The sequence below is a fragment of the Beta vulgaris genome, chromosome 9 (assembly GCF_026745355.1).
Source record: "Beta vulgaris subsp. vulgaris cultivar EL10 chromosome 9, EL10.2, whole genome shotgun sequence".
In the NCBI taxonomy this organism is placed as follows: domain Eukaryota; kingdom Viridiplantae; phylum Streptophyta; class Magnoliopsida; order Caryophyllales; family Amaranthaceae; genus Beta; species Beta vulgaris.
Window position 1 is genome coordinate 45,115,832 of NC_079210.1, and position 16,771 is coordinate 45,132,602.

At 33.9% G+C, this 16,771-nt stretch overlaps 2 protein-coding genes across 6 annotated transcripts; one reads left to right on the forward strand and one right to left on the reverse strand.

Moving 5' to 3' along the window:
- The first annotated feature begins 1,850 nt into the window (after positions 1-1,850).
- Positions 1,851-5,960, forward strand: LOC104904005 (hypothetical protein). Its single transcript, XM_010692173.4, has 4 exons — positions 1,851-2,216; positions 2,376-2,493; positions 5,273-5,417; positions 5,525-5,960. Exons 1-4 carry the CDS (start codon positions 1,998-2,000, stop codon positions 5,721-5,723), a joined length of 681 nt encoding a protein of 226 aa, XP_010690475.2. The 5' UTR covers positions 1,851-1,997; the 3' UTR covers positions 5,724-5,960.
- On the reverse strand, positions 5,068-13,143 carry LOC104904006 (hypothetical protein). Of its 5 annotated transcripts, none has more exons than XR_007269799.2 (9): positions 12,927-13,140; positions 12,381-12,478; positions 10,964-11,544; positions 10,511-10,847; positions 9,682-10,356; positions 8,976-9,124; positions 7,453-7,591; positions 6,750-6,974; positions 5,068-5,595 (listed from the first exon to the last, which is right to left on the reverse strand). XR_007269799.2 is itself a non-coding variant. In XM_019251961.3 (8 exons), exons 2-8 carry the CDS (start codon positions 12,402-12,404, stop codon positions 6,882-6,884), a joined length of 1,995 nt encoding a protein of 664 aa, XP_019107506.2. In that variant the 5' UTR covers positions 12,405-12,478; positions 12,927-13,143; the 3' UTR covers positions 6,232-6,881. The 5 variants fall into 5 exon arrangements, 2 of the variants coding, with proteins under 2 accessions (XP_019107506.2, XP_010690477.2); XR_791562.4 differs by lacking the exon at positions 5,068-5,595 and adding an exon at positions 6,232-6,553; XR_791561.4 differs by lacking the exon at positions 5,068-5,595 and adding an exon at positions 6,232-6,577.
- Positions 13,144-16,771: the final 3,628 nt, after the last annotated feature.

Genomic DNA, 16,771 nt, shown 5'->3' on the forward strand with positions numbered 1-16,771 from the left:
AAACATCGGTGTATTTCAGGCGCTAATGTTCTTACTTTTTTCAAAAAAATTACAAATCATTGTAATATGCATTATTCACAAATCAGTGTGAGTATACCTTACTTTCTTCCTCTTGTCTTAAAATATATGCAACATGAGGGGGTGCACGATATCTAAGGAGCCATGTAATGATGAGAGAAATACAGAGATTCCATCATATAAAAAAAAGGTAATGTTACAATAATTTATGTAATATCTTTATATTTTTGAGTATTTATTCAAGTAATTAGAAAATTCTAAAAATAATTACGTTAAGCAAAGGTATTTTAGTAACTTCACTCGTTTAAAAAATAATCGTGGCGGGAGATGATGCCAAAATTGAATTTATTAAGTTTTTGGTTTTAAATCCTAGTCAAAATTCAATTAAATAAGTTATAAAAAAAAAATTGAACCAATTTTTTTAACGTTATTCTATAGTAAATGGAGGAGTTTTATTTCCTAAAACTTCCAAAATTATGATGGAGGTTACAAATATTAGTTTAATCTCCTAATTTATGGTGAAAGTTACAAACTATTTAATTTTGAAAATTAAGTACTACATATTATACTTTTATAAATAACTCATACCTTAAACTATCTTTTCCACACAAAAACTTTGAAAAATCCATACTCTTTTACTTCAAGATTCTTCCTTCTCTTCTTATCTATTCTAATTTTATATTTCTTATTAAAGTTTCGATTTTCTTTGGGTTAAGATTTTTTTTTTTCATATTTCTTATTCAAAAATATTATGCTTATGATAGGTTATTCATGTTTAAATTCATGTGATAAGTTACTTATTAATTTTTTATATTATTGGAGATAAATCAAGCATAAAACTAAGTGAAGATACTAGTATACTCTTTGTGCAATATCAAGGTACGTTATGTAGCTAGATATTTTGAATTTTGGTTTAATGTGATAAAGTTGTTTATTGATTTAATGGTCGAATGATTTGAAAATTTGGTTTTAAATGGTCTAATATTTTTAGTATTTACTCTTGGAAATGAAAAGAATGTATAAAAGTTTTGTTATCCTTTTGGAAAATTAAATCATTTACAAGGAAATTTTGATTGATTTTTATGAACTTTAGATGTTCAAAAAGTTATTTATGAAAAAAAAATGAGATTTCTTCATGACTTACAAGTCATATTATTATTACCGCTTGATTAACATCAATAAGGATTTTTCATGATTTACAAGTCATGTTATTATTATTATTCACCCCTTATTAATTTCAAGAAAAGTTCATGCTTCTATAAGTCTACTTGTTGGCACTTATTATTACCCTTAATATAGATCCGTGATGGGATGACTAACTTGGGGGGTATGCACATTTAGGAAAAGGAAGGGGAGATAAAAAGAGGAATGGTTTTCAAGATTATTTTTAATCCAAGTTATTTGAAAAGAGTTGTTCTTAAAGGTTATTCTTGAATTCTTAGTGATAGAGTTTTTGAAATGTAAATTGTTACGAATTAAGAATGTGTTACTTATCTAATATATTTCGTACTCAGTTTTCTACTGATGCGTATTTCCTTTTTCCTATTTAGCTTTGTCCTGTTTACCCTTTGCTAAGCAGTTTTGTAGGTAAATTTGGATGTGCATGCTCGCATGGTTTTTATATTATTTATTTATTGGCTTTTAAAAAACAAAGGAAAAATACACACAATGAACTTTGTGAATAATTTTTCGTAAATATTATTACACAATTGACCTTTTATTTATTTTCGCATGCATCGCATGCATATAAGATTAGTTATAAAGAAGCTAACCAAGCAGCTAATTGGATTACGAGATCCCATCACCTAGTCTAGTTTGTTCTTATTAGTTTCTTACCCTTTCAAGTTGCAAGTCTTTACCGGAAGATACAAGAGTTGAGTTAAAGCCCCCAACCTCGTCGAGAAATTCGACCAATTCAACCCACACTCAAAATCCAAAAACAAGCGAAAGAAAAAAGAGCAAACAAACAAGTAACAACGATGAGCTTATCACTAATCCAAAGCTACTCTTCTGCAGAAGAAGATGAACGCGAAGAATTTAATCATCACCACCATAATTTCTCCGAAAACGAAGATGACGACACTGACCCAGAAAACAACGACGCCGTTTCACACTTTCCCTCAACTTACAATCCTGTAATTGCCCCAAATTCTTCCCATATCTCTGCTCTTCCCTCAGCTCTCGACGCTTTTTCCGAAGTACTACACTTTCCCCCCTCAAATAATCTTTAATTTTTTCATTTAATTACTGCTTTTTATCAATTGGGTTGTTGTTATATTTTGATTTTGAGCAATTAATTTGAATACCCACTTCTTATTTCTCTTGATTTCCCCTCTTTTTTTGTTGGGTTATTGGAGATTTCAGGGCCACCTCAATTTCTTAATAATTGCGCCGAAGATCAAAGTTTGAGGAGAGAGAATGTCGTTGTTTATCGAGGTCGCAAGAAAAGTAGAGACAAGAAAGATCTGCCTGCTGGTAATTTATTCCCCCAATTTTTTTTTCTGGGTTTGTGATAAATGTTTACAATTTACACTTTTTTATGGTTATGGCTGTTAATTAGACCTAAATTTGGGTGAATGATGTGTATAAATATGGGTTTTTGCTAGATTCATGAATTATGGTTGTTTAGTTATTTTTTTTTTTTAGAAGTTTGGGTTCACCTTCTATCTATTTAATCTCAATATTGTTTTGTTGAGCCATTGAAACAATCGATTGAGATAGATGGTAGCTCATGCCAAATTCAGGTTTTGTATTTGATGTAAGGTCAATGAATTTGACCTAAATTTTATCTAATTTGTACCTCCTCCGTTTTCTTATAGTTGTACCCAAAGGCTTTGGCATGTTTGCAATGCACAACTTTGAACCATAATCTCTTTGATTATGTTCAAGTAAAAATTATAAAACGTTGATATTATGGAAGTATATGACAAGATGAATCTTACAAGTTGCCATATAGTATGTTTTTCCTTATATATAAATAATTAAACAAGCTCAAGTGGAATAAGTGAATAGTGTTAAAATTCATTATGATACAACTAAAAGAAAAGGGAGGCAGTATATGGGTAGTTTATGTGGAAGGAAGAAGGTTGCAGCTATTATGAAGAATTGATATTATGTGCTTTGGGGGTTAAAAAGTTGATGCATTGTACCCAGTGTTCACCAAAGCATTTTTCGTAAGTAAAGGGATATAAGGTATCCCTAGTGTTTGAGTTTGAAGCCGAGATGGGATTGGCTTGCCCAAAGTGAGGATATTGGAGCTTGATGGTCTGAGAGGTAAAAAACACTCAGGTTGGCTTAATTTCAAGTCTCTGGAGCTGGAGTTTGTATTAAGAGTTTGGAACGTCTGAAAGGAGATAACTATAATCTGAATGTTGGAGAGATGGAGCTCGAGTTTGAATGAAGAGCTTGGAGCCTTGGATCGTCTGAAAGGATATCATTATAAATCTGGATGTTGGAGAGACATCAACAGGATTAGGCATGGTTGAGGGCTCCAAATGTTTCTTGGTCGCAGGAGAATGAGATTTGGGTTTTTATGTTAAGCAAGAGTTTTTTTTTTTTTTCTTTTTCCTTTTCTTTTTTGGTCAAGTTACATAAAAGTTTTGAGTTGGTTTGGTTGTATTTCACTATTTCAATTTGATTTGATGTGGGTCAAATCTCCAGGTTCCTCTTCTCAGTTTCTGATGAGGTAGATGTGTGTGGGTGGGGGGAGGGTTGACTCTTGAGTTGTGATACAGGGTATTTCATCAATTAGAACCTATACTTGTGTAAACATGTCAAGATAGGTAAAGATAAGAGAATAACTGAGTTGAGCTCAGCTTGTTTGAAGATATGATGAACTTGAGTTGATCTTACATTCTTCCTCTCTGAGTTGAGTTTGATCGCATTGAGCTTGTGAACTGCAACAACGTTGCCTCTCTGTAGTCTGGGTTGAAGATGCTTTGGACAATGGTTCACTTAATGGAAGTAGGGATATCTAATAGAAGAGAGGGTGAAAAGCGGTGAAAGTGGAAGCAGTATTGCACCTTGTTTAAGTCAGTGTATTAAAAAGTGCGTTTGAGGCGCAAGGCGAATAGGTTCATGTGTTTTTTTTTATGCTAGGCAAGGCGAATTCAAAGAGCGCACTAGGTGCACAAAAGCGCATCGTTTGTGCACATTTTGTTTACATCAGATTTTTTGAATTTTCCTTGGTTGCGCCTCACTTCAATGAGCGCCTAGGGCGCACCAAGGCACACCTGGGCGAACCAAGACCTAGGCGCACTAGGATCCCTATCGCCTCAATGCCTTGAGCATTTTCATACATTGGTTTAAGCCTTTTCTTGTAGGATAGGTCATAGTCTTTAGTCATGGATCTGCAGGTGGCTGATTGAAGGGTACTTCTAGAGTAAAATGTTTTTTTTGGTTAGTGGGGGGTTGAAAAGCTAATAACGTAAAGGGACTTGTGAACTAGTTCAGAAGGACTGTCGGCGCACGGAGGAGAGATGGTATTATTATGCTTAGGGATGGGCAATGACTCAGGTTCCGACCCATTTTTAAGGGTTTGGGTCTAGAAATTTGAGACCCATTGGGTCTGGGTCGAATCTGGGTTTGGGTATATGATAGATTCAGACCCAAACCCTCCCCTTTACATATCTACGGATCTGGATCTCGCTATGCCCATCTCTAATTAATTATGCGGATGAGGCTCTTTCTACGTCTGTTTTGTTTATTTGTGTGTAAAACTTAATAAAGAACATCCACAAAAAGGGAAAACGAAAGGAAACAAGTTTAGACCCTTTTGAGTTAGTTTGCACAGCACCTGATAGTATTTTGAGTTTTGACGCTTGCTGCAGAATTTTGTGACCAAATCACCAAACAATTTCAACATTGGAAATGCTCATTTGAGCTTACAAGGAAAAGCAGTACACCTTTTTTCGCATATTTACTTAAATTTATTTCAGCCTGAGAAGGATAGTGCTCTTGATAGACTCGGCCAAAACTTTGAGCGTACCAGAGTGCAAGCTTAGAGCATAAAAAGGATTATGATGTAGTAAAAAAAACTTTAACATTGAGTTTAAGTCTGATTTGATGTTTATTATAATATCTGACCTGTGAAGATGTCAATTGTTAAGAGAATCTGGGAGCTAAATCTGCGGTAAGGCAAGCTCAGGTTCCTTTGCTTTACATGTCACTAAAACCAGCACTTGACACTTGACACTTGACAGTGAATTTCTTTTTTTCAATTAAATAGGCTCATATGATGTTATTGTTCATGTAGGTGCTGTGGTGGAGGCCAAGCCTAATTTAGTTGGGATTCATGAGCGAGTAAGGAGTGACATTGAGGGTAAAGCTTCTTCAACTGCTTCAACTCAGCCTCCAAAAACTCCTGCAGCTACCACAACTGATGATGCTTCTCAACCAAGGTACTCCTTATCTTACTCTACTGTGCTTTATGTTGCACCGACAGGTGCACTTAGTGGGGTATGATTTTAGTGTGCTGACAAATTTAAGAGTCGATGGCGTGTTTCAGGATTTGCTTACAATGTGGAATACCCAAGACCTACTCCAGTGCCCTTGGGATGGTTTGTCCAGTATGTCCACCTGATGACTCCAAAAAGAAGGGATCAACCGTTAAAGACAAAGAGAAGGTCAAGAGAATGAGAGGTCAGTCTTCTCATGCGACATGGAAAACTGAGACAGAGATGCACCTCAGGCAGCAATTTGATTAGCAACATCAAAGGAACATTAAGTGGAATGCAATTGCCTCAAAGCTAGAATTAGTATTGTACTTTAAGATATTAGTTAGAAAGTTAGTTGGTTTTCTAGAAGGAATTACTATTTTGTTATGATTGTTCATTGGTGTGTTCACCTCTCTTAGAAAAAAAATTCTTTCAATTTCAAATTGTGAATTCGAGCTTCAAAAGTGTGTTGATTTTAACTTGTTTCAATCTTTTCCACGTTTTCAATGATTTGCATCTTTAAGATTGCGAAGCGTAACATATGTAACAATTTACTGGGACATGATCAAGCCTTTTCTTTAACACAATGCCTTCAACTAAAGGGTATTCTTTTACTTAGTGGCTCTCTACCTTCATTATCTTTTAGATTGCACCATCCATGTTTATTTGCCAATACTGGACACCACGGTTTCAATCTTGTTCCTATTTGATTAACTTAATTTGCTACATTTTGACTTTTGTATTATTAGTAACTAATAAAACTTTTACTTATAAAAGATTAAAAATTATAACAGCCGAAATTATAGCACTGACTTCTGAGGCTATGTATCTTCATTATCTGTACACTAGTCAACATATAAAAAAACTTGCTTGGCAAACTCATCTCTTCCTGGTAAAGAAATGCAACACAATGCAAAAGAAAAACAAAATTTTGCAGATCTACAAAACAGAATTCATTCTACCACCTGATGCACGGTTACATGCAAAACTCCGAATCTGGCAACATGTTCTCTCCCTAAAAGTTAATGTACACAGTTGCAGAAAACAGCGGATTCATATTCCTCTGTATTTTGCAGGCTTCAGTGGCTCCTTCAAATAATCTGAAACCCAGTCTTTCAAGTTAACTGAAGTTGGTGATTAGTGAGAAAATAATTAGCAAGCAAGCAATATATTAAAAAAACCTAACTGAAGCAAAATCAAAACTCATCCTAAGGTAAATCTAGTAGAATACATCTGGTATTGAGAATACATGCACAGATAAGAAGCGCATAGTTACAAAGTGCCAGCATAACTGACCATGAAGAATTACAAGGGTGTATGCCGAACTTTCAGCCGTTCAGGACCAAGGCCACTTGCTTTAGAAGATGAGGTACAGAATTAATGGAACCTCATAAGGTAAGACCGACAATTTGCGCATCACTTTTAAAATTAGTGTTCAGCGGCTTCACCATTTACTGAAGTAGTTTCTTCTTGACATGCCTGTTTCTCAGCCATCGATGGACCATGATTATGTGCTTGATCCTGTCAGTCCAATGAACATATAGTCTGAGGCTCTGAGGATTCGATATTTTTTTCAAAATTCAACTAAAAAACTAGGCTTCTAAAGGAAAAATCTCTGTACAATCCCAATTGCCAAAGTAATAACAAATGAAATTTGTTTGTTTTGGAAAATAGGGAATAGTGTTACCTAATTCGCTAACCCCCCTGTGAATTGTGAGTTGAGACAAGCAAATTATAGTCGGTTTTGGTTTGTTTTTGGCCCATTTCGGGGTGAATTGCAAATTCAAAAGGCGAATTAGGTAACACTGATAGGGAACATGAATACTATATAGTTTCTCATATAGAAGCATTGTGTCTGAAAAAAAATTATACTATGGTTGGGTTCAAGAAATCAATCTTCGTGGCCAAGCATCAGTTTGTAATCAACAAGACAAGGGTCTCCAATACTACGATATAAAAGGAAAAAAAAAACGAACATGAGCAGAGAAAAAAGGCATACTATATTAGTGTGGGACTTCACAGATAGAGTATCAAAAGGAGCTGTTGCAGAAGGGTCTGATGGCCTATGGAACAGTAAGTGCGCTATTGACCGATCAATGGGATTCGTATCAGTTTCCATATCCATAAACCCTGTGCACCTGCAAAAACCACAATATTTACATAAGAAAATCAACAGTAAATGACCTCAAGTAACCACGCTTTTCCTACTAATATTCGTCTAAGTTATGAAGTAGTAGTTAAACAATTAAAATCTATCCCCCTCACCTCTTCTAACTGTCAACCCTTACATAGCAAAAGCAAGGATTCACATTAGGTTTTAAAAAACTACTTGCCCAATGCCAGAAGCCATTATAACCTTGCATCTAGATAACATTTGAAGATACAACACATAATGCTCGTGTTCCTTCGAATTGTCTCATATTTACACTATCTCCAATTATACATACAGAAAAATGCACGTAGTGACATGTCAAATATATTCCATGAAACGAGAAGCCTATGCATTCAATCCTTTCCCCATGCCAGTTTATCTGGGAGTTGCAAAATTTATCATCTCCAGATAAGCAGCATCAATTCTCCGTTAACTATCGAGATTCTGTGTAGTATATTTATATACAGCTGACCCCATCCTATTAAAATTAAGGCTTTCGCACTTTTATTGTTGTATGGTATTCTTATATATATAACCGTTTAGCTTGTGCAGAGAGGAGCTGACAGATGCCACAAATCTGGAAACTAAAACTAGCTAACATAGATACTTGAAAGAAAATGGAGAACTGGTAGGTATCATGGATATGCCAGACGGGAAAATAACATGAAGTGTAAGCACTTGGATTTTCAACAGTCTGGCACAATAAACTAATAAAGGGTAGCCTCTAAATTTTTTCATGCCTCTCATTAAGTTGTTTATATGAGGAGCTGAGAGCGATTCCATTTAAATAAAATACAATTTAGTTGAAAAGGACCACGGACTGAAAAGCATCATTAGTTGATGACGTCTTGTCTCTCCTTCTCATCAAGACAAAACATCAACCACAAAAAGGAAAACAATGCAAATTTTCACACTAAGCCAATGATCTATTTGATCCAAGGTTATCTAAAAATAAGGACGAGTGCTGTTAAAGTTGAAGTTCTCAACTTACAGAACTGCATTTTGAGAATTTCAATTACATGAAAAAAAAACCTTTTCTTTTTGATAGAATAGATGCAGAAAACTTAAAACATACTTCCTTCTTCTAGAAAAGATTGCCACATTCTCCTATCCCCTCATAAGTAATGACATGACATAGATTAACCAAAGATCCCTTAAAGTAGCTTCCCTAGTCCCACATTCTCCGTCATCACTCAATGTAAATAGGCATCGTAGGAATTCCAATCATAAACCATTACTAAAAACCAAAAAATTATAACTTCCAAGACATACCAAAAGTATATTTCCTAGCAAACAGAGTATATTTTTCATTAAGTTTATGTATAAAATCAAAGTAATAATAAAAAACGTAAGAATTAGGTAATGCATACTTATTCGATCCATCAGGTAGCAAAGATCCACTTGTATCTTTCTCATCTTTGTCGCCACTACTAGGGTTGTCACATTTATGCCTCCGCTCTGCACTCCTGGCTAATCGATAGAGACTGTCTCTTATGCACAATTTCGTCCTTAAATCTAGCTGGAAACCATGTTAAATTGATCAGATTCAGGATATGCATAGCAATAGCAGAACGAGTCCCTTATAGTAAAAAAAGAAAAGAAAAAAAAAAAGCTAGAAAAGCCCTCAAGTAAATGTGCAGAATTTAACTCATATTACATAAATCGAATGTTTTCAGGCTGATATCGACGTTGTTCTACAATTATCTTATACATATATGTTCCAGGTCAAAATGTAGCTCTTTGAATCAAGTATTTCCAAATAGGTAAACAGGCACAGCCGCACAAATAAACAGAGGGTGAGTCTATCAGCATTTTCAATTCCACAATCAACCAGCACGGGTAGTCATGAGACTTCATCCTCCTAGTCTTCTTTGACCTATCACTATATCTGCTAAGACCGATAGTAATAGGTCAAAGAAGACAAGGATGATTTCATGACAACCCAAAAGGTGCAGACTATCATACACTCAAGTTTGCCTACTGAAAGAGCCCTACAAATTTGCAGCGAACATGCAAAACTACAGAAGTACAAGTAATATCAAGTTTAAGCACACAAAGGTTAGCTGAACTTTATACCTTTTCCATGACATTTTGTAGTTGCTGAAAACTACTTGCATCAATTGATACTTCATCCAAGACTGAGCTCATGCAAGAACTTTCTTGTATGTTAGAACAGTCAAGCTCTGCTGCAACACCAACATCACCATCGATGTCACTCTGCCCTTCAACTTTATTTTCAAAATCAGAAAGCTTCTGAGGACAAACTGGATCAAGATCAGCTCTTTGAACCGTTAAGTCTTTCTTAGGAAATTCAGATATTCTACGTTGATGTTGCCTCTCTTTCTTCTTGTTCCTGGAAACAGGAATCTTCTGGAGAGAAAAATCATGAGTGTTCTCAACTGATTGGATCAAGGTTGATGCATATGAAGAATCCATTGGGGATATTGAAGGAAGACCACTGTCTTCGGACTTAATTATAGATGACATGCTTGGTAAAAGTTGATTAGAAGAATGACTGTTGTTGAGCTTTATCAAGGGATTTGACGTCTGTACACAACTGCTATGAGAAGCTTCTTGCGGTTGATGATTGTCAGATGAAGAACTGCATTGGAAATTTAACAAATGATTTGATTCTGCTGCTTGGTTTAAGTTGTCAAAATGAATGAAAGAGACACCATTTTCTGATGGGGGCTCTTTTCTTTTTCCTTCTGACGGCTTCTGGTGCTTTGACTCGCTGACATGTGAGAGGATCTGTCACATAATGTAACCAAATTTCAGAAACAATACCTAATCACAAAAGGAGTATAGGGAAAATTGATATCTTAAAGCATGGCATATAGGAAACATATATATTTTCTGTATTTATCTTGTGAGGTTGAGACAGAAGACTATTTGGAAACTTGACCTGCGATTCATTATCATTTCCAGAAACACCCCAAGATCCATCCACATAAGAGGTATTCATGACAGTAGAAGGGCCATTTGTAGTCAACTTCTGCGAACCTCGCTTGCAGTTGACCGGCGTAAGCGTCTTATTACTTCCATCAGTAACTAACCCATTATTGTCCAGCCCATAAACTTCTTGCTGCTCAGTTACGCCATCTAGGTCACTTATACCACAGCCAGAGAAGTTTAGGCTTGGCTTTGTTGCATCATTAGATCCCTCAATTACATGGGAAGATGAAAACCAGCCCAGTTCATCATTATGGCCCATATCTAGACCAAAGGTTGAATCACAGCTTCTAAACCATAAAAATTCACACTTCAGTAAGTTTATAAACATTTTTAGAGCAGTCTACAAGAAGAGAAAAACGTCAAAATTGAGATAAGGAAGAGTCAACAAAAGAGTAGCAACTACCTGAACATCCTGTCAACATCCTCAAAATTTTCTATCTCAGACCACCCATAAAACAATAGATCAGTGCTCTCTTTGTCATCAAGATCATTACCGAAAAACCCAAGATCACTTTCTGTTTGAGTTGCATTGTTTAGCTGATACTGAAACAAGTTATTGTCCATAGAAGCTGTCCGATTGTCAAGTATAGAATCATCAGCACATAATCCATCACCTGACGGATCCATATCACTACTTCTCATACAGTGGTCAAAGGTCCTCTCTTCATCAAATGTGGAACATGAATTTTTTCTATTATTCCCATCAAGTGAAGCAGAAAAACCTCCACTAGATGAGTGGGTCCATGTACTCTTACGCAACATTTTTTCCTGTTCTTCTTTCACACCAACGCACCTCGGTCCCTCCTTTCTTTGAAGAACATTATCAGAAACAATTCTGTTGTCTATGTTACTTTCAGAACATCTTAGTTCAAGTCGTGGTCTCTTACTACTGCTACTCTCAACTGAAAATCCACTCTTTTTGCACTCAGGATGAGGCACTATATGGTCATCATTCTCACCAAATTCCCACACAATATCTTCTAGCTGCAAGATTAAAAGACAATCAATCCATCAGCAGTCTTAAAGACTACGAAAAGCTTTTGAACTTGAGTAAAATGTAAAAAATAACAGAGAGGAATTATACAAACAATTGCAACAGTAAAAAATTCCAAGAATGTAAAGATGCTCATAAGATATTAAACATTTACAAGAATCTAACTCCATACAATGACGAAAAGCAGGAACTAGCTGATCACATGGCGAAACATATGGGAAAACCACCTCAAACAGCTAGCTTATCATCATACAACGAAGGAAACCCTCTCATTAGAACTTTAGAGATCAAGAAAATTTCTATCACATATTATATTGCAATGACGTTATGCCATTATACTCAACTAAAGGAGGTTCAAAATACAAACCACAATTACTTTATAATTAATTTCAAACTAAACAGCAAGCAATATGTGCTACTACTTTGTAGGACTAAGCCAAGGATAGAACAAGTACAAACATCACTCAGGCGTGGATGTCACCTAGCTTAATTGGTTAAAGTCTTAAGAGGTGGCACCCAAGACCTGGAATCAAATCCCGTCTACATCAATTACCCTTGTGGCTCTCTCTACACCAAAACAAAAATCACTCAGGCAAACAATGAGAATCAAATCCTACATACAAGTCTACTAGAACGCGGCGACTACAACCTTAACCACTTAACATTCTCCAGTGCTTCAACTTCTTTCATCGCAAATCATTAATAGTTCTCACATAAATACACAATTAAGATTCAAACGGCATCTAACAAAATCACAGTAAAACAAATAACCATTAACATGACAATAGAAAAATTAAGAATAAAACACAGTAAGATGATTTAATACCTCGGAAATCCGCAAATCCGACATCCCTTAGATAACCACTACCCTGTTTGCAATACATATATTGCCCATATCGACATGTTACAATTACACAAGTTTTTCTGCACATTAAAACAAACAAAACTTCTTCAACTCAGTACAAAAACAAACAAAAATTCCTCATAAACTCAAACAATATCAACTCATAAGACTCATTTCTTCAATTTTTTGCTACTTTTCAATAAACCCACATAATCCCATAAATTTATTTAATAAGAAAAACCCAGAAACAAACAAAATGAAACCTTTAATATTATAAATCAAATAAAAATAAATCACTATAATCAAAGAAAAAAAATGCTCATAGTAGCAAATCAACCCATTTCATTCAATGTCAAAAAAAACAAATATACTCTTAAATCTAATCTTACAAATCTAGTAAACAAAATATACAGATTTAAACACCAAAAACAATAAAAACCCATCAAAATTGCTAAAAATCACATATCTAATCAACTTTCCCACACACAAAAATGAACAAAAAAACACAAAATTTCCACCCAAACTTACCTAATAAAAAATAAACTCAATTAACTTCACCCAAAATTTCCGCAAAAAACCCTAATTCAGATCAAACAATAATTTCACCAACAAATCACAAAAAAAAATCTTCTAGGAGGTTCCAGAGACGACCACCAGTATAAGAGAGAAAGAAATATAGAAAGAGAGAGAAAGAGCTATCTTCAATTGTTTTTTTTCTCAATGTAAATCAAAAAATTAAAAAAAAAGAATAAATTTTCAATGGAATTATTTTAGAAATGACACGTGGAGTGTAATCAAAAGAACGATGAAGGATTAAAGTTTGTAAATTAAGGTGGATCAAAATTCGTGGTAGAGAGATGAGTTAAGAGATACGATCAGTTTCAACCATCTGATTGGTCCACGTGGTGTGTAGTGAGGTTAACTTGGCACGTGTAAGATTTGTGGAGGTGGCACGTGACAATAGTTGACGTGGGTTGTTTGTTGTTTTCTTTTTTGGGGACTATTTTAATCCACTAGTGGGTGGGAGTGGGACCCATTTTAATATATAGGAGTATTTTTTAGCGCCGACCTGTTTTTTTTTTTTAAAAAAAAAATAAAATTTAAATGTTATGAATTTATAATATGGTTATTAATTTATGGGAGTATGTAAAGTTTTGCCTCTTCGATTGTAATCAAAACCTAGGGGCCAACTTAACCATGGGTTGGTGTATAGTGTATACTATATAGTGTATGTAGTGGTTTATGGTATGGTATGGTATGGTCAATGGTGTAGTGTGGTGTGGTTAAATCTTTTGTCATGTTATGTGTGTGTTATAAATGTGACTTTGTTGAACATTTTTTTTATGAAGGCATGGTTATAGTCTTATAGTGATGGATAATGGAATATATATATGAGTTTATTTCGTAAGAGGTCGTCTACTTTGAAATTATAATTAGGTAATGGTAAGCTTAATATTAAAAAAAGAATTAGCTCAATAGTGATTAGGATCATTTTTTTAGGTGATTAATTTAATCCATTTAGTGTCTAGGTTTACTTTTATATTAAAATTAAACCGTCTCTTTTAATAATTTTCGTATATATAGATAGATCCATATCAAGTTTTGCGTAGGGATATTGTCAATTTATCTCGGAGATGAATAATAAAATAATATTTGATAATCACAGTACAACGTATCGCTCTAAACTACGTGTATCAAGCTAGTTTTGCATTCTATTCAACTTATTGGCCCTGAACTGCTTATTGGACCTTATCTGAACTGAACTCATTGGACCTCAACTGAACTTATTGAAACTTATTAAACCTGATTGGACCTGATTGGAACTTATTGGACCTTATTGAAACTTATTAGACCTTATTGGCCCTGATTGAAACTTATTAAACCTTATTGGACCTGATTGAAACTTATTAGACCTTATTGGACCTGATTGAAACTCATTTGACCTTATTAGACAAAAACATTGACCATGAATAACATAAATATTACCACTAACGTAAATACTACCCCTCAAAATTTTTTATGGAGTAATAATTATTATAATTTATCCTTTAAAAAATAATGATTATTAATTATCTCTTATGATAATTAAATTAACAAAAAAAATTACTATTTATATATTTGCCTATACATAACTTTCACCACTAATACATCTAATAGTCTTGTTTTGATTTTATAAAACACTAGTAGAAAATCAAAAATTTATATCTTTCATTGTTATTAGTAACGAAAACATGTTATCTGTAGTTATTTAAAGACGAATTGCAAAATATTGTAATTATAATTATTATTATTATTGTTAACCTTAATTATTTGACCATGATTATAATATTATTTAATAGCAATATGAATAATCAAATAATAGACAATAATACAAGTATAATACTATACATTGCGGTACTTTAATGAAAAATTCTAATAATAACATAATCAGCTAATAGTAATATGAATAATAAAATAATAGACATAATACAAATAAATAATAAAATAATAGACATAATACAAATAAATAATAAAATAATAGACACTAATACAAGTATAATACGTACTATATAATTGTGGTACTTTAATTAAAATTCTAATGATAACATAATCAGCTAATAGTGATATGAAATTATGAATAACAAAATAATGGACAATAATACAAATGTTTATCAAACATTGACTATTTGGACCTTATTGGACCTTATTAGACCTGAATTGGAACTTATTGGACCTTATTAGACCTGATTAGAACTTATTGCACCTGATTGAAACTTATTGCACCTGATTGGACCTTATTGGAACTTATTACCCTTATTAGACCTTATTGCAACTTATCTGAACTTATTGGACCTAAAACTTAATTTTTTTAGTTGAGCAGAACACACCCTTAGTCGTGTCATTTGATTATTTTCGAACTATTATGAGCCAAGAATTCACCAAGTGACAGAAGGTCATTGGATTGCTCTTGCTGTAATAAGATGCAAATCTCGTTCTTGTTTAATTGATAGTTGTTCAAATCGTGAGTGAAATTCAGTCCTCCCACCACTTCCACCAGGTACAATATATACACCCTTTTAATGTAGGTTGCCTTCCTCTAAAAACTATAATGTCTATTTATTTATTTCTATGACCATAACCATCAGAGTTATGAAATCATCACAATATTTGGACATCAAAGACCTCCACTGCAAGTAATTCTTTCCCAGTTGCTTTACCAATTGAACATGTTGTTTTTTCTTAATAGTAGTTTTTAAGAGCTAATAAAGCTCAATCTAGTGTTTGGTTAGATTCAAGTTGTCGTTTGTGTGATAATTTCCTAGTTTGTAATTCCGATTTTTAATTGATGAAAATTTCGTAATTGTTAGAAAAAATCTTCTTCATCAGATTTCAAAATATATGGTAGGATGACGATGTACTGATAAGTACTTTGAACAAAAATAAATGCTCAATAAGACATACAAGGTGTCTTATATTTATTCTTTAAGTTGTTGGCTGAAGGCAGTGAAAAACACTCAAACCATCATACATGGACTGTTGCATTATGGCTTGAGAGTTAAGGATGAAAGTCACTACTCAAAGAAATCGACCTATGTTATCCTTGGAGGAGAATGAATCCCCACAAACAATATGATCAACGCATAAAAGGAGAGATATATAGAAACTCAATGGAAGCGATATTTTATTTCTTGACAAAATTGTGATATGGAAAGAAATATTCCTAGAGATGTGATACATATGAAACATTAGAAAAGGTAGGTGTGTCTAGTCTGCCCCTTTTTGAGTAATTTCCAACCCATAAGAAAGGTTTAACGATTTGCACATTGTATCAGAGAGAGACTCGGTGTATGTGTCATTAAAAGTGGAGAAAAACTCCTTAAATCAATAAGAGTTGATCGCGAGATCTCCATGTCTTAAAATGACATGTTTATCAATTAAGCTCTAGCGACACTTTAATGTGGACTATTTTCTCTTTTTTTAATGCAAAGAAGGCAAAGCCAAATAAGAAACAAAAACCAAATCTAATCTAAACAAACAACTAAGGAACTAAACGTGGCTCCTCGAGCATCCTCAACTAAGATCATATGGGAAATGTGGACTATAATATACCTAAACAAAAAGATATTTATGTAGCCTAATCTTATTTATTGTTAATAATAAATAAACTAAAGCAACACAGAGTTTAATGACTTTGAAAACTAAGATGTTTTTGAGTTGTAAGGACGTAAATTCACTCTTGATAATTGATTTTGATTCACCTAACACATGCATGCATGCTTATACGAGTTAGCTAGTGTTTTGCTGCTATTGTAAACAGATAAAAATGTAACTTTGTTAAGATAAAATTTAGGCATAGACGCATAGTTACGAAACAACTATCAATTAATGTGACA

Excerpts from the sequence above, each read along its gene's own strand:
- LOC104904006 (XM_010692175.4), bottom strand. The coding sequence starts at position 12,404 with ATGTCGGATTTGCGGATTTCCGAG. Across the intron at positions 11,545-12,380 it reads CGGATTTGCGGATTTCCGAG|CTAGAAGATATTGTGTGGGA; the intron begins GTATTAAATCAT and ends TTAATCTTGCAG. Across the intron at positions 9,125-9,681 it reads TACAAAATGTCATGGAAAAG|CTAGATTTAAGGACGAAATT; the intron begins GTATAAAGTTCA and ends CATGGTTTCCAG.
- LOC104904005 (XM_010692173.4), top strand. The coding sequence starts at position 1,998 with ATGAGCTTATCACTAATCCAAAGCTACTCTTCTGCAGAAGAAGATGAA. Across the intron at positions 2,494-5,272 it reads CAAGAAAGATCTGCCTGCTG|GTGCTGTGGTGGAGGCCAAG; the intron begins GTAATTTATTCC and ends TTGTTCATGTAG. Across the intron at positions 5,418-5,524 it reads GATGATGCTTCTCAACCAAG|GATTTGCTTACAATGTGGAA; the intron begins GTACTCCTTATC and ends GGCGTGTTTCAG.